Below are 24,563 nucleotides of genomic sequence, written 5' to 3'. Positions count from 1 at the left end.
GCTAGCAGTATTTTGGGAGGTAATATATAGCCATCCAGATCAGTAGCAATTGATAATCCTATACCCTATGGGCTTCAGTTCTACTATCAGGGATGCAGAGAAGTTTTCTGGCCTGCCTTTTGACTGAGAACTGAGGATCTGAAATATGGATATATTGCATTGTTCTAGGTGATGGATGGTACGATACAAAACACTTTCCATTTGTGCAACCCGTAATCTAAAAATAATGTTCTCTACTTTTTTGTGATTCTGGATTGTAATTCAGGAAAAACAGATCTCTTCTGGAAGATTTCTCTTTGTAACATTAAATGATGTTGCCCAGATTTTTTTGGAATGGGAGTACACAAATTCTGTAAAAGAAATGCATTCAACTTATGACATAGCCAAAGCACTTATAAAAAAGCTTGGACATTTCATAGAGGGGAGTGAATATTCTATCAATTCCCACTACAGTGCTTCCAGAAAATCAAAGACCTAAAAATAGAAGAAGATGAAATCATGGTTTCATTTGATGTCACAGCACTCTTCATGTCCCTAGATCTAGAACTAGTGAAAGAATCCATGGCAGCAGTACTGCAGAACACACTCGACCTAGCCAAATGCACTGAAATACCCAGAATCATGGACCTCATCAACCTCACTACTTTCAGTTTGATGAACAAATATTCCAACAAATCAAAGGAACACCTATGGCATCAGCACTCTCAGGGCTCATAGCAGAGACCCTAATGCAGCATCTAGAAACTATAGCACTCTCACATGTACAACCAAAAGTATGGATCCAGTATGTAGACAGTGTCATATAATAAAAAAGGAACAACTAGAGAAGACACATGAAACACTCAACAACATCTTCAAAGGAATAAAATTTACAAGAGAAGAAGAAAACAACACACTACCCTTCCTGGATATCCTCATCAGCAGAGGAAACAACGGCAAATTAGAAATGCAAATCTATTGAAAAACAACCCAGACTAACCAAGTGCTCCATTACCAAAGTAACAGAACTTCCCACAAGAGGAGCTGTGTAAGAACTTTATTTAGATGAGCACAAATACACTGCAGCAACCAGGAACACCAGAAAAAGGAAACAGACTGCCTATACAACAACTTCCAACAAAATGGATACCCAGGCAATTTTTTCAAAAAGTGCCTGAATACTCAACCCACTACAGCACAACCAACACAAGCTATGAAAAGGATAATACTGCCATACATCAGAAACATCTAACCAACAACCAACAGATATTACAACCACATGGCATCACCGTAGCACACAAACCAACTAAAGTCCTTCAAAACATCTTAAGTAAACCAAAAGACCCAGTAGCCCAAGAAGAAAAAAACAGGAGTCACCTACAACATACAGTGTAAGGACTGTAACAGCCACTATGTAGGATAGACAGGTAAAAGACTAGCAGAGCACATCCATGAACACCAACTAGCAGTCCGAACACACAATGAAAACTCCTTAATCTCACAACACATGGACAGACTCAACCACAGTTTCAATTGGGAAACTGTGAGCATCCTAGACCAAACCAAATCCAAAAATGCTAGGGAATTCCTGGAAGCCTGGCATTCAGACTCATCAGCCATCAGAAGACACACAAAAATAAACCATATTTACACAGTATTCAAAAGAGACAACAAAAAACTAAGAAGGAAACAAAAAGACCAGAACACAGCCCCTCCAGCAGCCTACATCCAGATAAGCAGAGATTAACACCAGACAGACAATCAAGCAGAAAACAACACCCCTACCAAGGAACTACCAAGAAGAAAACCACACCCCTACCAACATTGGCAGGGTATATAAACAGGGAGAAAACCCCACACTTACTAGCAGTGATGATGTTGCCTAGTTGGGTAATGAAACATCTGCAAGCAAACAACCAAGCTGAGAGAGCACCAGGGACTCCACAGTTCAACCCTGAGCTACATATATTCTATTGAAATGAATTCAGTTTTGAAACTCACCCCGCTCATATTTTTCCTTTTCTCTATTCTTTCACTAAAAAGTGGTTGGGATTAAACTACTGACCTGCAGTCTGATCCTTTTTTTTTTTTAACATCTGCTTCCTGGGCAGCGAAAGGTTTAGAATACCAGTGTAACAGGAAAGGACGCAGGGGACCCCTTTCTTATATGTTACAAGCATTATAGAAACATTTCAAAAGAGCATCAGGGCTGATGAACACAGTCCCCCAAAGCTGCAACTGCAGTCAAAGGAGGACCATGAGTGAATGCAGGGAGGGCACGGCTCTAAGGCTGCGTCAGTCTTCACGTAATAACAACACTTGGTGTGTAGAATGTTATGATGTAAACGTAAAGGGGGGAAAAAGCTTATTTGAATATACTGATGTTGATTTTATTACATGTCATGGGCCTTTTAGTCTAGAGCAGTGATTCTCAACCTTTTTGAAGCTGCCGCCCCCCTAAGGAGCAAAAAATTTTTCAACGCCATCCTTTGTGAAAATCCTGTAAATTAGGGAAGGGCGGGGGGAGTTACTGAATTATAAAAGGCAAAAATTTTAAGTAATTTTTTTCAGTAGACTTACACACCAAATTTGTTCGATTGAACTCAATACTTTTGCCCTGGAAAGTAATTGCATTCCTTTTATTAAAATTAAAATGACTAATGCAAAAAAAATGCTTAAATGCTCTTTTATGTAAATATGTTTATTTCAAAATGCTGTAAATACGTTTATTTATTCTTTTGATGCTTGTTTTTAAATTTTTTTTTATTAATTCTTTTTATTAACCGACATTGTTGGCGGCTGCAAAATATGATGAGGGAAAGATAACTATTTCTCAAAATTAATAATTCACGATCACGATAAAGAACTAATAAGCGCACTTACCTAGCCAACTGGCCAAATAAACAATGAAAGTAAATCGAAACTGAGGGGAAAAAACAGAAATGAAGCGAACGAAAAGCAACTCAAGAAACATGGGTCAAATCAAACATTCATATTGAAAGGACGCTCAACGCACGCACTGCGATTAATCGCGCGGGAAGACAGCTGACGCACACGCTGTGATTAATCGCGCGGGAAAACAGCTGACACATGCGGTGTGCTGGTTGGGATCGGAGAAGAATCGTAGTGTCGAGTTCTTCAAGGTCAGCCTACCTAGAATACAAATTCGTCTCACCATTCTTAGAAGTGCGTGAGGGCAGCCGTCGCGTAAGTTCATTTTATTGCTGGTACAAATGGTGTAAACCGGATAATCGATTTAATAATTTTTTTTTGAGTTTTAAAATTAAGTTTGAATGCCAAAACATGCTCATCGCTCCTCTACCGCCCAAAACATGCCCACCGCCCCCCTACCGCCCAAAACAAGTTCACCGCCCCTCAGCATCCACCCACCGCCCCCGTTGAGAACCAATGGTCTAGAGGCTCTTAATTTTATATTGTCATTTTACACTTGTTTGTTGTAGTATGTTATAACATTAACAGTTGTTTCTATTCTACGTCTGTATTGCATTTAGAAGCATGTGATACATTAACTACTTCCAAAAGTACATGTGCGGGCAACCCAGAAGCACTAGGATGTTGAATAGCCTGAGCAAGCAAGAAAGAAAAATTCAAATGAGCAGATATACCCTGGCTGAATTCATGGGAAAGACTGCCAGCCAGGCACCTTTCTCAGTATACACAAGATGCCAGTGATACATCATTAAATATTCTCTACACAATTGTATTCGTTGGTTATTAGTTCCAGTTACATTCTTGATTTTCTGAACATGTTAGCTTACTGTTTGACTCCAACCGAACTGGTGCTCTGGGAGGTCCCAGTTTATAACCCTTCTATTATGCCCAGTAAAGCAAGGTGTTAATGGCCTACTTTCTAGATACTAACTGATATGAGGCTGACTATCACTTCACATTTTGAATTTTTTAATCTTAAATCTAATCTTGGGGAGAATGTCGGTGGGTTACTTTCTCAGAATTAAGAAATAATATATCAGTTATCAAGGTATGTGTGTGTGTCTGGAAAAGCTTGTTACAGTTTTTAAAAAGCACATGCAAGAAGGAATTCTCAGGCTAATGAAAAATAAAAGCAAAAAGCATAATGTAGTTTAATATAATATTTTTATTGCTGAAACAGTATAAACAATATAACTAATATTGTGCAGATTATATAAAAGCTATCAAATACCATTTCAAAATAAGCTAGGGAAGGGAATAGAAACAATAATTATGAAATTCATTTCAGAATCCAACAGTGATAACTTTTTCCATTCTATTTGTCTCTTGCTACATAAAATCTGGAATTGTGATTAATAGGAATTCCCTGTATCTTTCAGTAAAGTTATTTCTTGGGAGAAGAACAAGTGAGGAATGAGCTAGTATACAGTAACTATGCTTCAGAAGAGCTGTATCAAGCAACAACCTTCCTATTTCATATAATAAACTGATTTTAAAAAATCTTGTTCTAACTTTTGGCTATAAGGTGGACTCTCCTTCAGCACGAGGGCAGCTAATTCCAAGTGAAAATTTGCTGGATAGGCAAGTACTTTATATCAAAGCAGACTCCTAAATAGGCATCATGATCTTCTTACCCAGACTTCATATATCTTAGATATGCTCTATACTTGACTGTATGCAACACAGTGGCGCTAAGTCCATATTAAAACATAAAACATTACATTTTTAATGTGGGTTGTACTATATATTTGCATTCAGTAGGCCAAATTTTAATCAGACTGACATGTTCTAAAATTTGCTTGAACAAATTACACTCTGACAGTTTGTGAAATGCAAGTATGATTTCCTGATTATTTTTTTTGTATTTTTCAATATTGATTTAGTATTAACCTACTTTTCTAGCCAAATCTGGAAACACTATATTCTCTGCATATAAAATATGGAAATCATCAAGTACTTTCATTCTAATATAACTTGTATTTTAATTAAAGTAGATGCAAATTTCATTTTTAAGACCATGTCCTGATTACTTAATATATTGAGTGAAGCAAGAGCAAGCTTAATTTAAAAACCCTGATTTTTATTTTATTAGAAGTAAAATAACTTTCTCAAAATGGATATTACTAGTTTTCAATTCATTTGCTATATCATCTTTTAAGAAACAATGCAGGTTCTAAATTAGTTAAATATCTGGCTTAAAAGTCTTATTTTTTATTTTAAACTATCAGTAACATTTTTGAAAATGTGCAAGGTATTCTCTTAAGTTAATTAATTATAAATATATCTTAAGAATATTATCTGTATTCTGCTAGTTGATTCTTAAGAATGGTTTCACAATTATTTGCACCCCCAAATTGCTAATTCTATTGTAATCCTAGATTTTTCTTTGTTTGCTAGTGTCAGAATAGTGCAGAAGGATATACGTGTCAATAGTTTTCATATCTTCAACTACAAGAAAGGTTTTAAATAGATAAAAAGGTTTATGGTTTTGAAGATGCCAAGACTGAATTTGAAATAGAATTATGTATTAATGATGAGCATGTAATTGCAAAGATGTATAAATTTTTATTGAAATTTGAGACAGAAGATGCATAAGATGTATGATAAAATGGACTAAAATTTTTGGTTATAATATACAATTGGAACAATGGGAAAATATGTGGCAGAAAGGACTAAAATTTATGCTGTGTTATAATTTAAAAGAAAATTTTTACAAAATGATATATCGCTAGTATATGTCACCAGAAAAAGTATCTAAAACGTATAAAGGTACATTGAATGTATGTTGGAAATGTGAACAACATAAAGGAACAGTTTACCATCTTTGGTGGACTTGTAAAAATGCTAAACAATTTTGGACTGAGATTCATATCTGTATACAGAAGATTTTGAAGATCAATATACAATCAAAACCAGAGACTTTCCTTTTAGGTTTGATGGACAAACAGTTAGAAAAAACTCATAGAACTTTATTTTTATGTATGATAACAGCAGCAAGACTTTTGCATGCACAGAGATGGAAAGACAAGAATTCCTATGGTGGAAGAATGGTTGGCAAAGTTGATGGAGTTAGCAGAGATAGAGAAATTGACGGTGTTGATTTGTGATAAGACATTGTGTAATTTTAATACTATTTGGAAACCTTTTTTGGGACTTTTTGTGAGTTACTGAAAAAAATGAAGTATGGATTTGATGATTAGAAATAATATGGATTAATAGTAATAAGAAAGTTGTTTTTTAAACTTAGAGTAAGAGTTGGATGTATATTGTTACTTACATCTGTTGTGAGAAGTGTCAGAAATCAATTCTTTTTTTTCTTTTCATTCTTTTTCCTTTTTGCCCTTTTAACCTTTACTATTTTCCCTCTTTTCAACTTTTCATTTTTTCTTCTTTTTCTTAATATTAGTTCTTGTTAGTTTTTATTGTTTTTTCTCAAAACTTAATAAACTTATTATTAAAAAAAAGGAATTTAATTTATTATTCTGTTCTTTGCAACACACTCATTCTCAAGGGCTTCCCCAAATAAAATAAGAATAAATAAGGCAAGCAAATTTTTCAGAAGACTCTACCTGATTATTTTAAAAGTATTTTGTGGCATAAACGAGAACTATTTCAGCAGAAATCAAGGGGGGGCTATCTTTTTGTGATTTTTCATGCCATGGAAACAATTTCTTTTGAATGAATTCGGTCAACCTGAAGTTGTCTTACAGTTGGATTAAGGAGGTACACCTTTTCATTGCCCTGATTGGCTGAAGTTTAGCATCAATTCCTCTTTAAGAAATACTTGTTTTAAAAAGTGGTTAAGCTGCTGGATTAGGAACAGGGAGACCCAGATTCTAGTCCTCCTCTAGGTACAGAAGGCAGCTGGGTGACTTTGGGCTGGTGACTCTTTGTCAGAGGTAGACTGGGAAGTTGAAAAAGATTTACTGTATCTGACAACCCACACTCAACTAACATGGTAGATTACACTCCTGAACCTTCAGTGAAGAAGCCTTCATCCTTATAGTTTCTTCTGCTATGGAAAAAATGGGTTGTGGATTTTAAGCATATTGTTGGTCTTGTTCAGGTCACTAACAGGGAAATGGTACTTCAGAATGAAATGGTGAAAGGTTTGGTGCTAAATTAGAAATTGATATGTAGCAGTATCATTCAGAAATCATGCACTACTCTATCTTGCTTAACAGGGAAAGAAAATTGAATTTTCAAATATTTCAGAACAGGCCTGTGAAAATTATTGTTTGCAAGGTTGGATGGAGGTACAGGTAGTCCGCACTTACCAACCATGACTGGGACTAGCAACTTTGTCCCTAAGTGGTATGTTCATTAAGTGAAACATCACATGACCGTGCCAGGTTACAACATCAGTTCTGGCTGTGGTTGTTAAGCGAATCACCGTGGGTTATTAAGCACGATGTCACATGACCCCAATTTGCAACTTCCTGCTGGCTTCTCATTGACTTTACTTATTTTTTTGGCATATTTATATGGCCACCCATCTCACAAACAAGTTTGACTTTGCTTGTTGGAAGCCAGTTGTGAAGGTTGCAAATGGTGATCACATGACTGCAGGATGCTGTGACATCATAACTCTGCACCAGTTACCAAGCAACTGAATTGTGATCACATGACTGCAGGGACACTGCAATGGCTGCAACTTCAAGGACCGGTCGCAAGTTTCCTTTTTCAGAGCTATTGTAACTTTGAATGGTTGCTGAACGGGTGGTCGGTAAGTGAGGATTCCAGTACATACTGTACATCTGTTCACTTACTACAAATTCAAGCTTCCAAATCTTTAATATGGTTTCTATTCAGGTATAGCACATATAGCAAAAAGCATCCTAAAGACATACAGTACCTACTGTGGGTCTTTGCAGTCATATCTTAAAGAAAGGCTGCTATAACCTTTTTCCTGGACATTCTCTAGGAAAAAAAAAATGACATAATTGAAATCCTCTGCTTAGTTTGAAAGTATGTGCAACTATCCAGGACTCCTTCCATGCACACCACCATAGCTCTGATTTCAGGCCAGCACTACATTGTGGGGCTCCTAAGGGTTGTCCCTCCTCAGGAAGAAATGTAGCAAAGCCATTCCTTGAGTTATAGGAATTGGTCATTTTCCACTTGTGAGAACTCCCACCTCATCCTACCTCCTAGGATTTCCACCCTCCTGCCATTTGGAAAGGCACTATAATGTTTTGTTATTTTTTTAGCCTGTGAAAAGAAACCATGAGGAATGAACTACGGTGGGGCACTGGCTGGCTGCTGCTTTTTGCTCTTCCCCCCTTGGCTGGCTGGAGGCAATTCTGGCTGGCAACCTGGGAGGAAGGTGCTCATAAGGGAGGGACTCCAGACAACACAAAGTTGATTGGGTATGGAAATGCCACAGGAAAAATACAGTGGTAAAGTGGGATATAGATAGCAACCTGTGGGCTAAAGAAAATGAAGGGGAAGAATCTCACCAATTTGCCTTCTAACAGATGGATACTTAGATATTCATCATAGCAGTAATTTAGTGGATTAGCGTTTTGTGAGAATAAGATAATATTCCTTCAGGGTTTAAATAACAATAGTATGTAGGAGCCTTACTTTATAGTTGGTGAATCCTTTTTGGGGCTGACAGTTTTTTCATATTGTCTTATATCATTGTAGCTCAGTTTCAGCTTTGTAGAACTTAAAACCTCAATGTATGTATGTAAGAGAGTGAGTGTGGCAGTTTTTATTCAGTTGAAACATGTACTATCTGTACTTTTTGGTCTATTCTGTTATTGCATCTAAAATCCCATATTTGTTAAGTGTTTGGGAATCAATATCTAATATTCCTAAAGGAATAAAGTTTTATCAGAAGTTGAGAAAAGCAGAGATTACCTACATAGTCATATGAAAAACAAGCTTCGATATTCTATTCTTGTAATTCAGTGGCAGGTGGTTTTAATTTTTTTTTAAAGAAGAACCTATAGTGAATTTACTTTAACCTTAAAATGTGGTTAATACATCCATTTCCCCCATATAGTATTTATAGATACTTGAACTGGCTATAGGCACCATACTATTAGAGAAATAATCCAGAAGTTGAAACAATAACTCTTACGGATTTTGTTTTGTCCTGCTAAGTTAGGGGTGAGTAACTTGTGGCCCACAGAAGACCATTACACTGCTTTTCCAACTTCCTAAAGCCCCCAAATGGGTTTAGCAAGGTCAATATTTTTGGCTTTTTGGGGGGGGGGGGTTGCACTTTGGTTTCGAGAAGATTTAATGAATAAAAAGGCACCTTAACTCTTGCAGTACCTCAAGGCATCTATTTCCTCTCTTAAGAATCCACAACCATTTCAAAATTAGATATATTTTCCTGTTGGGCATATGGGTCTTTTAAGCTTCTGTAATATTTAAGTCATCCATTTTGATTCTTAAACCTTCAACAATCCACCACAAGAGCAGGTAAAAATCTTGGCTTTATCTACATTCTGACATTACAGGCTGTGCTTCTTGCAGCATTTCTCTCTCTCTCTCATTCTCTCTCTCTCTCTCTCACACACACACACACACACACACACAAACACTTAAAGACCAGTCTCTGGCTGCACAGAAGTTACCCAGTTCTATACTATTGCTAAATTTTGGTCTGAAATTTACAGGACTGTGGATATGACTACAGCATATAATTCCCATTATGTTTGGCAGAGACCAGCAACTTATTAGATGGTGGAACCACTGCGCCATCTTATACAAATGGCTAATATTTCATAGGATTTCCAAATCTCATGCAATAGCAGCAGTCTCACTTCTAAATTCTTGTGAGATCTCATTTGAGAATACTGAATTCACATGAGATTTGGCAATTTCATATTATTTTAGTATGCATCCACCCATATAATTAGTACAGGTCGTCCTTGTTTGGCAACCACAGTTGGGACCGGCAACTCAATTGTTAAGCGAAGCAGACACTAAGTAAAACCATAACTCTGCTTATCATCTTACTTCAGCTTTCCTTTGCTTTACAGACCTGTGAAGGTCATAAATGTGAGGATTGTTGCAAAGTTACTTTCACTGTCGTAACTGTGAATAGCTGCTAAAGGAGGACTACCTATAGTTCTTTAAGCATCATCTGGGGGAGTTATAGGTATCACAAGTCATCAGACATTTGTAATGTTTGTTTTAGTATATCGTTATTTTTGAGTTTAATAACACAAAGTGGGAAGATTCTAAAAGTGCTCAGTGGCCCTAAACAGTTGCCTACTCCTAATGCATTTTTAAAAAATTGTATTTCACACTAATTATTTTGTAAGCAATATGTTTATAGTTTTAGGTTTTCCTATGTGAATGTTTTCCTTCTATTATTTATGTTGGCAAATGTTATTTCAGTAATCCTTGGACAATGAATGAATAGATAATGTGATCCTATTTTTTTTCTGACCTTAAAGATAATCATACGTTCTATTTCCCTGTTAGTCATTGCCAACCTGACACATATTATGGTTGTGCAAAATAAACCTACTCAAAGCACAGAGATAACCTTATATTCCAGAAGGCTTGTTGCAATTGCTTGAAAGCCTTTTCCAGATAGTTATGTGTGTGTGAGCATGGAGAGATGCTATTTTTGCTGAAATTCCTGGCAAAGCAAAGCAGCTGCACATGCATATGCAATTAGACAACATGGATCAGCCCTCAGAGCTTCTCCGTGGGGGCGCCTGGAGCAAAGTTTCCTCAATGCTTTGAGGAGGTGTGCTTTAAATGCTTTGCACAGCCCTATTATATGTGGGGCTATCTCTGAGTACTACTGTTTAAGCTAATATCACTGATGACATTGAACAAAATCAAATAGCAAAATCTCTTAACTAGCTACTAGGTAAGCTTGATTGTTAAATAACCTAGATGTCAGTATCCATAACAAACCCACTGAGCTTTGTTATCATTTTTATTATGATTCTAGAGTAGAAGCTTGTCCAGGTCAAAGTGGAAGAATTTTGGGGAACTCCTGAGGTAGCATAATCAAATTTGTAAGTGAAATAGAACTTTTCAATTTTTTAATGAAGAATTTCAAAACTTCATAGAAACAAAATGGCAAACTAAATTCAATGCTAGTGCAAAATTATATTAATCAGGACATTGCACCTATCTGCCGACTCAGTTCCATTTATCAGTCTAACTAACTACAATCATTTAAATAAGGTAGCTCATTGAAAATGTCAAATGTATGTAATGGCAATGTAAACACAGACATTATAAATAATAAAAAAAGAAAGCAAAGCTGAAGTACTATTATTGTACATTTAAATTTTGATTATGTGCCATCAAGTTGTTGTCCAGTCTTAGCAACCACACAGTTTTTCTCCATGATGATCTGTCCCTAATCTGATCTTTCAGGCCTTCCAACAGTAAACTAATTGCCACTGTAACTGAGTCCATCTACCTTGTTGATGGATATTCTTTTTCTCTTTCCTTCCACCATTCCCAGCATTACAGCCTTTTCCAGAGAGCTAAGTCTTCACATAAAGTGTCCGAAGTAGGATAAATTGAGCCTGGTTATTTGTGTCTCAAGTGAGAACTCTGTGTTGATTTGTTTAATGTTCCATGGGTTTGTTTTCATGGCTGTCCATGGTATTCCTAGGAGTCTTCTCCAACACCAAAGTTCAAAAGCATCAATATACTCTTCCTATCTTGTGTCTTCAAAGTCCAACTTTTGCTTCCATAGAGTGTCTTTGATCTTTGTAGATATAGACACATCATGGCATTTGACTATCTTTTCCAAAGCCTTCACAGCTGCTCTACCATGTGCTAGTCTGCGATGTATTTCTTGACTGCTTATTTTTTTACTGTTGATGAGTGATCCTAAAAGGCAAAAGCTATCCATCACTTCAATATCTTCATTGTCAATTCTGGTTGTTCTACCTGTTTTCATTAGTTTGGTCTTCTTTATATTTAATTTTAGTTCATTGCTGCTTGACTTCATCACTAGAGTTTGGAGGTCCTTTGCATTTTCAGCTGTCAGGATAGTGTCATCAGCAAAGCACAGGTTATTGTTTCTTCCTCCAATTTTAAAACCACACTCATCTTCTTCCAATCCAGCTCCCCTTAATATATATTCAATATATAGGGTAAATAAATAAGGGAAGAATATACAGCCTTATCAGACTACTTTGCCAACCTGGAGCCAGTCTGTTTCGCCATGTTTTGTCTGTACTGTGGCTTGCTGACCTGTATATAAGTTTCTCATGAGAACAATGAGATCTTTTGGGATTCCTATTTTTCTAAGCACATTCCACACTTGACATGATCAACACACTTTGGCATGCTCAAAGGTTTCTATAATCAATGAAGCACATAGTGACTTCTTTTTAGTATTCTTTGGCTTTCTCAATTATCCAGTGTGCATCAGCAATAATGTCTCATGTTCCTCAGCCTTTTCTAAAGCTATTTGAACATCTGGCATCTCTTTTTCCATGTAGGGTTCTAATCTGTGTTGGATGAGCATTATTTTGCTAGGATGTGAAATTAAGGATATTTTACAATAGTTTGCATGCTCTGTTAATTGTCCTTTTTTTGGTAGTGGAATATAAATTGATCTCTTCCAATCTCTTGGTCACTGTGTTTTCCCCAGATTTGCTGGTATAGCTTGGTTAGAATTGTTACTGGTTCTTCTTCTCTTGCTTGCCATATTTCTGTGGGCATTCCATCAGTTCCTGTAGCCTTCTGACTTGGAAATGACTGGAGTGCTGATCTAACTTCATCTTTTAGGACTAGAGGTTCTTGTAAGGAGGGAATATCTGCTAAGGTATCTTGGCTGTTGACACCTCTACTATACAGTATTTCAGTATATTTCTTCCATCTTCATTTTATCTCCTTTGAATCAGTTACTATCTGTCCATTGGTGTCCTTTAGCATACCAATTCAAGGTTGGAACCTCCTTCTGAGTTCAGAGATCCTTTGAAAGTCTTTCCTTGTTTTTTCCTGTCTGTTTCCCTCTTCATTGTATTTGCAGATGTTGCTGTAATACTGTTTCTTGTCTCTTCTATCAGCTCTCTGAAACTCTTAAGAAACCCTTAAGTTCCATTCTGAGATTTTTTGTCTTTCTTGGCTTTGACTTCTCTTTTCTTCCCTTCTTGGCAATATCCAGTTTGCTTTCCCGTGTTTCTTCATTTTTGGCAGTATCTTTTTCACATTCATCCTTAATGACTTCTTTGAGTTTATTCCACAGTTTCTCTGGTTCTCTATTAATGAAGTTCAAGATTTCAAAGCAATTCCTGATATTCTCCTTGACACTGTAGATTTATAGGAAAGTATTAATAATGAAATTGCATTTGGAATCTGTATTATGGTGTTGTCCCATCTAAAAAGTTAGCAGGAAAAAATAAATGTATGCCTAGCTTTGTTTCAGGTACAGTCTTTGGTAGGAACATACTGTACCACATGGCATGACAGCTTCGACCTTCCCTGAATATAATGGTGATGAGCTTCTGGGCTAATAAACCTTTGAGCTGCCAAGAAGTGCACTATAGAGTATACCACTATCACATTTGAAGATGCCAGCCACAGTTGGTGGTGAAAGCCTGCATCAGTATATACTTTTGAGCAGATAGGCAAGGAAAGTACATATTGACTACAAAATACAAGCCTCAAGATGAGGGAATGGGAGGAAGAAACTTGCCTGAGCTTGCCCAAGAGGTTCTTCTCAGCCCCACCCTCCTTGTGGGGGAAAACCCCCCTTTGTCTGGAGACCAAAAGAGAGGGAGAAGGTGAGGTGTGAAGGGAAGCAGATCTAAGCAAACCATCTAGAAGAGGACCAAAAAGAAAGGGTACCTGGAAAAGAAAGAAAGATAGGCTGCTGAAAGATGTAAGCAAGATGGAAACTGGAAACAGCCAAACTTTTTTGGTTGAGCTAGTTTTCAGAAGCAGAGAGCTAAGAAATGCTGAGCAGGAGGAACTGTTGTAGAAGCAAAGCTGAACTTCTCTGGAACCAGAGGTGAGGGAAGGTATAACCTGGAGTCAAGAAAATTTTCACAGAGCAGAGCAAAAGTCTACTTGGGTAGTGAGCAACTGTGTGGAAAATATGTACTGACTGTGAGAAGAGCTCAACTAAGTGTTTCTGGGCTGGTGGTTAGAGAAGGTGCCAAACTGTGATCTTGAAATCTATGGGAATCAGCGATTACTCGGGATATACTAGCAGAAGAAGTGAGCTGAGGAAATCCCTCCTCTCAAAATAAAAGTTCTAAGTCAAGTTGTGTGCTCAGATTCCTTTGTTTTAAGGTATGTTAATTTGCTTTATGGATGCTGGTACTTTGAAAACATCTGCTAAATTTTCAAGGAATTTGCCAGTGACTTTTGTATCAGAAGTTATCTTTGTGCAAACTCTACAAAGAATATTGTTCCATCTAAGCTATTTGAATCTCAGATTCCACCCATCTGGATCTGTGCCTAGTAACTTCACAGCATTCTATTGGAGACTGAGGTTGGGAGTCCTATTTATGGGCCTATTAAATGCTTCATTCCATCCAACTGTAATTGTTTAAGCATTTAACTACTTTAAGCTAAAATAAATTTCTACTTTTCTTTCTTGTTTTATTAAAATTATTTTTTAAGTCACGAGATTTACAGAGTCGCTTTCATCTCAAAAGAAGACCAAACTGCTGTTCTCTGGCCACACAACTCAAAGATACTAGGGCCAGAAGGAGATGCTACAGAGTTCATTCTTTTCCATCATTACCACCATTATGATGAGGATGATGCTGAGTTTACAGGTAAGTTGCTCAGGAATGAGTAAGTTGCTCAATCCCATTTCTCTCACAAGTCAGTGTTAAGGAGGTGGAGGAACCGTGCATGTGTGTCAAAAAGTCAAGATGGCGGGGGTTTGGTCATGGTCACTATTTTTTTTATACCCCCCCCCCCCGAACTGCTCGCCTGGTTAATGCCTTTCCTTCAGGAAGATAGGTGGTGGCAACAGGAAAGTGCTATGTATCCCATAAGCAAAAGCCATGCCATGCACCTGGGCAGGAAGGAGGCAGGGCCAAAGGTCAAGTTTGGGAGGATCAAGACCTTTCCTGCTGCTCTAAACTGACTTTTCAATCACATGATCTGCAGTCCTAACATAGGTTTACCATTTTATGTAAGAACTGGTCTAAGACAATCATGACAATGGAACACTTTGTCTCCAGAAGAAAGCTAAAGATATTTTGAGCAGTGTACTAAATGCAAGTCACAAAGTAGTGTGAATTATTCTCCCCATCCTGCTCTGTTTCTGAGTTTTCAGTGGCATCTGCCTGGTTGGAAATAAGAAATATATGCGGAATTAGATGTACTAAGAAAGTAAAACATTGAATGTATGTAATCTGAATGTATCTGATTAAGAAGTAAAACATTTAATTATGGATCTCTTCTGCATATTTGATCTATGAAATGATTTATTGAAATGGCTTTGTGCATAGATTCTGAAGCATCTAAATTTTCTGACAGGTGAAATATAGAAATCTATTTCACCTGTTGCTGCTTACATATAGCTATCTAATTCTAATAAGTTTTTAAACATACATATGATCATAGAACCAATTTTAAAAAGCTGTTTTGTGGTCCAGTTTGTATTTACACTAGAATAAGTCTGGAAATGATCCAGGTGGAAGGCTTTTTCTGCAGCTGGAATACCCATAAATGTGCAAGCCTGCCATATTTCTTCCCATTTTGCTAGATTTTTAGCAGAGTTTAAAAAAAAATAATGAATGAATATTAAAATGGCCTTTCTCCACACCTGCAGTAATAATGCAGTTGGCTGGGCAATTGTGCTCAAACAGTCTATCACAGATGCTTACTAATGTCTTTTCTTCATCAGGGGAGTGAAAAATCAGAAGAGAAAAGGTGCGGCAATGCCCCATTTTCTGTTTTGCAAATTGCCATCTAAGAAGTTTACTTAAAAAGATAAACATAGTTACCCTATCTATATTAGGGAGTTGATACATTGGATCAATATTGTATTAGCTGTGAGTTCTAGTGAAAATGACCAAATCCTGTTAATTAATTGACCATGCTAATAAACTTGTATTTACTCAAGAGGAAGACAACTTTGAATTTAAGATGACTCTCCCCCTCAGGGAAGGTAGCATAAAAATTTAATTGTTGCTATTATTGTATTCTCAGTGAACCTAATACAATCTTTTAATTTTTAAGGTAAATTATCTGGGAAACTGTATCTTTATTCTATCATAAAAATACAATAGATGAGAAAACCCTTAGAATTTAAAAAAATGTTCAAAATATTGAATGTAAATTGATTTATGAAACAATCATCAGGAAGCTAATTAATGAGCAGGCTCAAAAAGCAACCCTCTCCCACTTCTTACATGACAAGGGCTTAGGTATATTTGATTGGATTTTCATTTTTCTCTGAAAAATGCTGTTTTTCATTGGAATTATATCATCAATTCTTTAGCCATGAAGTTGAAAAGAAATACTAATCTTTACACTGTTTAATTATTTTAATAACAGTAAATTACACTGAGAGGTTTTGGGAAAGATGCCTAAATTAATTGAATGCTTAAAAATCCCTTTTAATTGGGGTTCTTTAAAAAGTCCATTTTTATACAGCAAGAGTTGCCAGCATTTGCCAGCATTCAGTAATTTTCTAGCATAAGAACTGTAATATTTTTGGTTGTGTGTCTGCAGTTCTTGAAAATGCCATAAGGCCACTTGGCTTGAAAAATGATTGACAATCTGACTTTTCAGAAATTATATATTAGTGGGAATGCCACATATTATGCATTTTACAGAGGATATGTTTTGTCCGACATTATTTGCCTATCAGGAAAAGTATTTCAATTAAGTTAAAATAGAAAGCAGCATAAATTATGTGATTTATTCATATGCATTAAATGCTTAAGCACGGAAAATTCACAACTTATAATATTTTCAGACTATTGATGGGAGACTAATCTGTTTTATAACAGAATATAAAAATTATCAGGCAAAAAGTATGAAGTAGCCCAGTTCCTCTCACATTATATTCATGCCAGTGTAAGTCAGTAGGAAAGAAATATTGGCACATATTGTGCACATATTTCACATTTGTATCTCATGGAAGTCAACAACAAATGTTCTGTTGTATTAAATAGGTAAGCACCTCACCCTTTGTAAATTTAAGTGGTTGTAATATTATAATTTTCTTATTTACCTTTCCTATGTGTATTGTTGTTGCTTCATAAAAATAGTCTATATCATATAACAAACATTATTTATTTTATGCATGACCAGATATGCAAGAAGACAATCAACCATTTATATTATTTTAATTGGTATCATCTATATAAAACATTAATTTTAAACTCTAATGGGATTGTAGAAATAATATAATCTGTGAGTCTATTGTAAAGTCACTTGGAAATATAACACTTACATTGACATAAATATTTTAAGTCCAAATGTTGACATATATATTTCTTCCTGTCAAAAACAAAATATCTGATGCCTCAATCAAATTATCCTTTGAAGTTGACTCTTGTTTTTCCAAAAATCATCTGGTACATGGAAATGTTTTATAAAAATATCCTGAGTCCCTGGATTAGTAGATCTAAATTTGCTTGCATTCGTGTCTGGTACACATAGCTTGTCGTTCAATTCGCCAAGTAACCTCTTCATAAGTACAGTGGCATATAGTACATTCATCTGTCTTCACTTCTCGACCTGCTGGAATAACCATGGTCTCAGCAAAGCAGTTGGGGCCTAAAACAGAAGAAAAAGAGGGGTTTCATATGACCCAGATTCCATGAGATTGGCTGATATATATAGATAGGCAAATTGAAATCCCTTCCATGCCCAAAACCTCACTGTCTGCCCTTAGACAGATCAGTTTTTCTCCTTGACCTGTGTCAGAAGGTTGTAAAGATGAATACACTGGACACTAAAATACTAATGAAATTATTTCTACAAATGACTTAAGGCAAGGTGTCCCCAAATGTATATTAGGTTTCCATATATCTCCTAGCTGAAAAGATGCAAGTAACTGTATGCTAGCTTGCAAGATCATCTCTAGATTAGAGATCCTAACTTGTGTATAATAGTGTGAGAATACTTAGGGTAAACGTGGGCTTTCATTGCACTTCTGACATATTGGTCAGAATGTTCACACACAGGCTCAATTGGTAACCTAGTCTAAAAATATCATGTGAAAGCTGAACTAACCAAAGCCAGCAGCAATGATCATTATCCATGCACTTGCCTGTTAATGACCAGAGCATATGGAAGATTGTGACTGTGTAAGAAGAGTAAATGGTAGACAGCATGAAAAGAAAGAAAGGAGAAGAGGGAAGGGAAGGGAAGGGAAGGGAAGGGAAGGGAAGGGAAGGGAAGGGAAGGGAAGGGAAGGGAAGGGAAGGGAAGGGAAGGGAAGGGAAGGAGGGAGGGAGGGAGGGAGGGAGGGAGGGAGGAAGGAAGGAGAAAGAGAAAGAGAGAGAGAGAGAGAAAGAAAGAGAGAGAGAGAGAGAAAGAAAGAGAAAAAAGAAAGAAAGAAAGAAAGAAAGAAAGAAAGAAAGAAAGAAAGAAAGAAAGAAAAAGAAAGATCTCTGAAATTCAGCAAAAGGGGAAGGATGTAAGAAATCTGAAGGTAGTCGGGTCTTATGGACTAGAATTAATGCACTCCAGGAAATGGTGATAAATGAAAAACTAGAAATGAGTTTTGGGGGAAATTGTGCAACTTTCTGAATGAATGTGATCCAAAAGAAAAAAAAGCATATTAGGTAGCATGAATGGATAGGTGGAAATGTGTAGAGAGAATATAGAAAAGGTGATTCAGCCATTTGAAGGCCCAAGAATGAATCAGAATGGTGACTGATGAGTACCTGTTTACAAAAAAGAGATGATTGTTGAAAACATGAGGCTTAAGCACAATTAAAATAGTAAGGCTGCAAGTATGGATGTCATAACTGGAAAATTATTAAAATCAGATAAAATATGGATGTGGTTTATGGAGTAGCTGTTCAACATTTTTAACATGCGCAAAGACTGCCTCTATGGCTGAACATTTCAACAATTCTATTACTGTCCCCTTAAAAAAATGGACAGCTTGCAAGACATATTGCAGAAACTTACAGGGGAATTAGTTTGAACCTGGGAAGGCAATTGATATTCTGATAGAAAGGTTATGAGAAATGACACTGACCAAAATTTTGGATATGCAGAATGGCTTTACTGTATACTAGAAGGGGGTGTGAAGATCAGATTTTTTTCACTTCCAAAGGTAGAAAGCAAGAGATGAATGTGAAAAAGTTATTGCACATTCATTGATTTAGAGAAGTATACAATGATGTGAACAGGCTTGTGAAATATTTTATACAAATATGGAGTTGAAGTTTGCTTGCTGAATGTGATAAGTATACAATAAAGCATCCATGAGAATAAGTGAATGCTTTGCAAATGGTTCAACATTGAGTATCCTTCAAGACAAGGATGCATGATGTCCCCTTTGTTGTTTAAGGTATTTATGAATGAATGTATACTAAATGCTTGTGGCGACATTTAGAGGTGTGTATGGCTTTGGATGCACTTTGGCCATATTGTCTGAGAAGCCAAATCAGATTGCAATATGCAGAGAGAGGTATGGATCTGAAATTTAAGAATGAATCAATGATGAGTGAATGTAGACTGAATACTTGATGATGATGATGTCAGTGATCCACAGAAAAAAATAAAACTATATAAAAACATAATCAGGGATATAATATTTTAACAGCAGCAACACAAAACGTAACCACAGTACTGGTAAAGCTAGTGTCAGAATTGGAAATTAGGAGCTTTGTGGAGACTTTCAGTGAGGATGTGGCAAGCTTGATGTCCTTGAAGGAGTGGGGATGGCATTATGGTGGAGATCAGCAGTCAGAGGGTGGATCCTGGCCAGGAAATCCCTCCAGAGAAAGGAGAGATTGCCCAGATGTACTCTGGACAGCTGCTCATGGGCAGACTGCAGGAACCAAGGTTTTTGCCATCAGCTGGTGAGTCGAGCAGTTGGGAATTGAGGGATTCCAACTAAGCTTACAGTCGTAATGTAGCCTATATGGACATAAACTTCGGCCGAGCCTCATTTCTTAATCACTTTTGGAATTACTTTCTTACTGATTTTCAAATATTAAGAACCTTCAGAACAGCAAGTTTTATGGAATTCACTGGGTGAGTTTCCTTCATGAGAAGAGTGACTTGGATAAATTTCCTATATTGGATTTACAAAAGAGACCTGTTAAAGTTTTGAAAGACTTGGTGAGAAGGGACAAAGAAAAAAAGAAAAAAGAAAAAAAGAGTTCTAGGCCATTATTTGAAGGGATTAAAGACCAAGATTGTTAACAGTAAAAGGAAGAAACAAAGTTGGTTTATTTGATCAAGGTTAAAATAGATGTTGTCATTTCTGGGAACCCTTAATGGACTTTTGCTGACCGTGACTGAATGGCAAGATTTTAAGGATTTGTTTATAGATAAGAGATAAGATATGGGATGAAGAGAACATTTGTTGTATTTTAAGAGGAGGTGATAAACTGTTAAAATTTTTTATACTTGTGATGAATATGGAAGTTACTTCTTTATATATTTCTTTTCTCTTTCTTTGCTATATTCTTATTTTCTATTTTTCTTTTTTTCTCTCTTACTGTACTGTAATGCATAATAAAATTATTTATTTTTTTAAAAAAGGAAATTAGGAGCTTTGTATAATAATAGTCTGTTAGTCTTGGATTAACCAAAAGAACCAAAATGAGAAAACTCTGTATTTTTTACCCTCTGAATTACAAGGACTAACTCATTCAGATATGGGGGCTTTAGAGTATCTGCCCAGTAGGAACACTGATGGTTAACACCTCTGAAGAATGGGGACTGGTGGACTTCAGGGGAAGAAATGGTGAACTGAAGACAGCTCCACTGAAAGTGGAGCCAATGATTGTGGCAGACAGAAGAGCTGGTGAATAGATCAGCTCTTCGTAATTCCTCTCTGGACAAGAGGAGGACCTGAGATTGCCCACAAGTGCTCCATACAGTTGCTCATGAAGAGACTGTAAGACCGCGGGTTTAGAGCTCTGGGAGACATGGGAATAGCTAACTTGCTCAACCCACAGTTGGTGCCTTTAAGGACAATGGGTTCATATTCTTCCTTTTACAGCACTGGGTGAATTTCCTTCAATCCTTAGCGAAAGATGTTTTAAATACAAATTTAAGGATTTTTTTTCCTGAAATAAACAGAAAAAGGGTTATTAAAACTTTGATTTTAGAAAGTTAGAAATGGACTAAGGGTCCAGATAAATTTGAAATTAGATTTTGAAATTAATTATAAAGAACTTGTGGGAAATACTTTTTTGAATTTTTTTAAAAAAATTATAGGATGGGACTTTGAAGGTTGGACACTAGAGGGGACTAAAGATTACAATTAAAGGAGAAGAGCACTTACATTTGATTAACTAATACAGAATGGAGTAAAATGTTTTAACATTTGACATATTGAAGGATATTTTTGAACAATGGACCCAGAAGTTAATTTTAAGAGTGTCTGCCTCTGTAGATAGTGTTTAAAAGAAAAAGAACAAGTTTTACTGGACAAGACTAAGACTGATCTGAAAGTGGATTTAAAAATGACAAGCTACAAGAATGATGTGGAAAAAGATGCTACACTGGGTATATAAAAGAAAACACTGGGTATATAAAATAAAAGAGCCCAGCGGCCACAGTGACTTTGAGACCTTGGGGGTTGGGAGATGAGCCTCTATGTGGCAAGGGGCGCCCCCTCCCCTAGAGAAGACGCAGGGGTACTTGAGTGGGTGGGCGTATGTGAGTGGAGGCTGTGATTGGGAGAAGGTGAATGTGCGACTCTCTGCCTGGGTGGGAGACGGGTAGAGGGCAGGAGTGAATGGGGTCCCTCTCTCCCTGGCCAGTGAGAGAAGCCAGTGGAGAGAGGGTGAGTGTTTGTTAGAGGATTGGGAGTGGTGACCCCCTGTTGGTGCTGAGAACGGTCAGCTGAAGTGCCACAGGGGTGTGTGGCCCCACCCCTTTTTGTCTCCTCTCCCTTGTGTGGTGGGGGGTATGGCAGGCCCCTTAAGTGGAAGGCCTGGAGGGGGGGAGGTGGACCTCGGGCAGTTTAGGGTGGGCATTCAGGTGGTGACGGGCAAGGGGCGGTATGGCGGGAGCCAGAGAGCAGGCCGTTTCAGGGGAAGACGCCCCCGATGCGTTATACCGGTGGTGTGTTCCGGCCCTCAGAGCTCAAGCCCAGACCCTGGTCAGCAGGCCTACAGAGGCCCGGGCTTTCGTCTGTTGCTGCTGAATGCCAGATCAGTCAATAATAAGGCCCCCCTTATTTACGACCTTATTGGGGAGGAGCAGGCTGACGTGGCGTGCATCACCGAGACCTGGCTGGCACCAGAGGGGGGAGTAGCCCTCTCGGGATTGTGTCCAGCCGGGTTTAGGGTGTGGCACCAGCCGAGACCCCAGGGCAGGGGAGGGGGAGTGGCAGTAGTCATCAGGGAATCCCTATTGGCCTTCAGGGGCCCTGCTCCACAAGTTGCTGGATGTGAGACCCTGTTCCTGAGGTTGGGCACACGGGATCAGTTGGGAGTGCTGCTGGTGTACCAGCCTCCCTGCTGCATAGCAGCCTCCCTGCCTGAACTGCTGGAGGCCATCTCGGGGTTGGCAGTGGAGTTCCCCAGACTTATGGTCTTGGGGGACTTTAATCTGCCATCCCTGGGGTTGGCCTCAGAGGCGGCTCGGGAGTTCATGGCTACCATGGCAGCCATGGGCCTATCCCAGGTCATCGATGGCCCAACTCGGGACAGTGGTCACACTCCAGACATGGTTTTCTTGTCGGAGCAGTGGCAGCATGATCTGGTGGGGGATTTTACATTATCCCCCGTCATGGTCAGATCACTCCCTGGTGGCGGCAGGATTCTCCTATGCTGCCCCCCTCCACAGGGAGGTGGGACCTATTCGAACGGTCCGCCCCCGGCGACTGATGGACCCGCATGGGTTCCAAAGGGAGCTGGGGGTTGTTCCTGAGGCCTTGCTGCACGGCCTGGCGGAGGCTCTGGCCGCAGCCTGGAATAAGGAGGCGGCTGGGGCCTTGGACAGGATCACACCTGTGCGTCCTCTCTTGGCCCATCACTCCCGGCGCTCCCCGTGGTTCACGGAGGAGTTGAGGGAGCTGAAAAGGGCTAAGAGACGGCTAGAGCGCCGCTGGCGGAAAACTTGGGAATCAGACCGAACACAGGTTAGAGCGGCTACTAAGGCCTACCTATTGGCGGTAAGGGCAGCGAAACGTCAATATTTCTCCACTCTTATTGCATCCTCAGAGTGTCGCCCTGCAGCCCTGTTTAGGTTCACCCGGGCCCTCCTGGGAAAAGGGGGGGCAGGGGACTACTTGCAGGGTCGTGCAGAGGAATTTGCTGAACACCTGATGGATAAAATTGCTCAGATCCGTTCTCAGTTGGAAGCCAAGTGTGGAGTAGGTCCAGAAGAGTTGCCCAGGGAGTGTTCTTGCCCAGTTATCTGAGAGCGGTTTGATCCTGTTGTCCCTGAGGAAGTGGACAGGGTCCTCGGGGCTGTCAGCGCGACCACCTGTGATTTAGATCCGTGTCCCTCCTGGTTAGTCAGATCCACCAAGGAGGTGACCCTAGGTTGGGTCCTGGTGGTGGTTAATTCATCCTTGCAGGAGGGGGTGTTCCCAAAGCCTTTCAAAGAGGCTTTGGTCTGCCCTCTCCTCAAGAAACCGTCGCTGGACCCCACCCTCCTGGACAATTTTCGTCCAGTCTCCCATCTCCCCTTTTTAGGGAAGGTGGTAGAAAAGGTGGTTGCGCGGCAGCTTCAGAGGATCCTGGAGGAAATGGATTATCTGGACCTCTACCAGATAATTCAGGCCTGGTTATGGGACAGAAACAGCACTGGTCACACTTTTAGATGATCTCTGGCGAGAGCGGGATGGGGGTAGTGCATCCATCCTTGCTCTTCTTGACCTCTCGGCGGCTTTCGATACCATCGACCATGGTATCCTTTTGGGTCGGCTACAGGAGTTGGGGTTGGGTGGCACAATGCTGTGCTGGTTCAGCTCCTTTCTCCAAGGCCGAACCCAATCGGTGTTGATAGGGAGCGAGAAGTCCAGCCCCCGGCCCCTACTGTGTGGGGTGCCACAGAGATCAGTGCTTTCACCGCTCCTATTTAATATCTACATGAAGCCGCTGGGTGAGATCATCCGGCGCCATGGAGTGAGGTATCATCAGTATGCTGATGATACCCAACTATACATCTCCATCCCAGGTGCCTTAGGTGATGCTGTGACTACCCTTTCGCGGTGCCTGGAGGCTGTGGGGGCCTGGATGGGGGACAACAGGCTTCAGCTGAACCCTGGTAAGACGGAGTGGCTGTGGATACGGGGAGCCTCAAGATCTAGGACTTTGTCATCTTTGGTTCTTGATGGGGTTGCAGTACCCCAGACAGACCCGGTGCGTAATTTGGGGTTTCTCCTGGACTCACGACTCCTGCTCGAAGAGCAGGTGGCAGTCGTGGCCAGGAGGGCCTTTGTACGACTTCGTGTTGTGCGGCAGTTACGCCCCTTCCTGGATCAGGGGGACCTCCGCACGGTCACTCATGCCCTGGTCACCTCTGGGTTGGACTACTGTAATGCGCTCTACATGGGGCTACCC

At 39.0% G+C, this 24,563-nt stretch overlaps 1 protein-coding gene across 6 annotated transcripts in view; it reads right to left on the bottom strand.

The window, feature by feature from the left end:
• Positions 1-15,204: 15,204 nt before the first annotated feature.
• Positions 15,205-24,563, bottom strand: part of VWC2 (von Willebrand factor C domain containing 2) — a 45,506-nt gene continuing 36,147 nt past the window's right edge. For 4 of the 6 annotated variants that reach the window (XM_088150110.1, XM_088150111.1, XM_088150112.1 and 1 more), the window contains exon 4: positions 15,205-17,628. In XM_088150110.1, coding sequence (XP_088006236.1) covers positions 17,477-17,628 — 152 coding nt within the window. In that variant the 3' untranslated portion in view covers positions 15,205-17,476. The remainder of the gene's footprint in view (positions 17,629-24,563) is intronic. The other 2 variants (XR_015797757.1, XR_015797756.1) reach the window with 1 other exon arrangement.

This window comes from Python bivittatus, unplaced genomic scaffold (assembly GCF_059951505.1).
Source record: "Python bivittatus isolate LINGU-HERP-01145 unplaced genomic scaffold, Pbiv_v1 ctg000610_np1212, whole genome shotgun sequence".
In the NCBI taxonomy this organism is placed as follows: domain Eukaryota; kingdom Metazoa; phylum Chordata; class Lepidosauria; order Squamata; family Pythonidae; genus Python; species Python bivittatus.
This window is presented reverse-complemented; position numbering and strand designations above follow the sequence as displayed.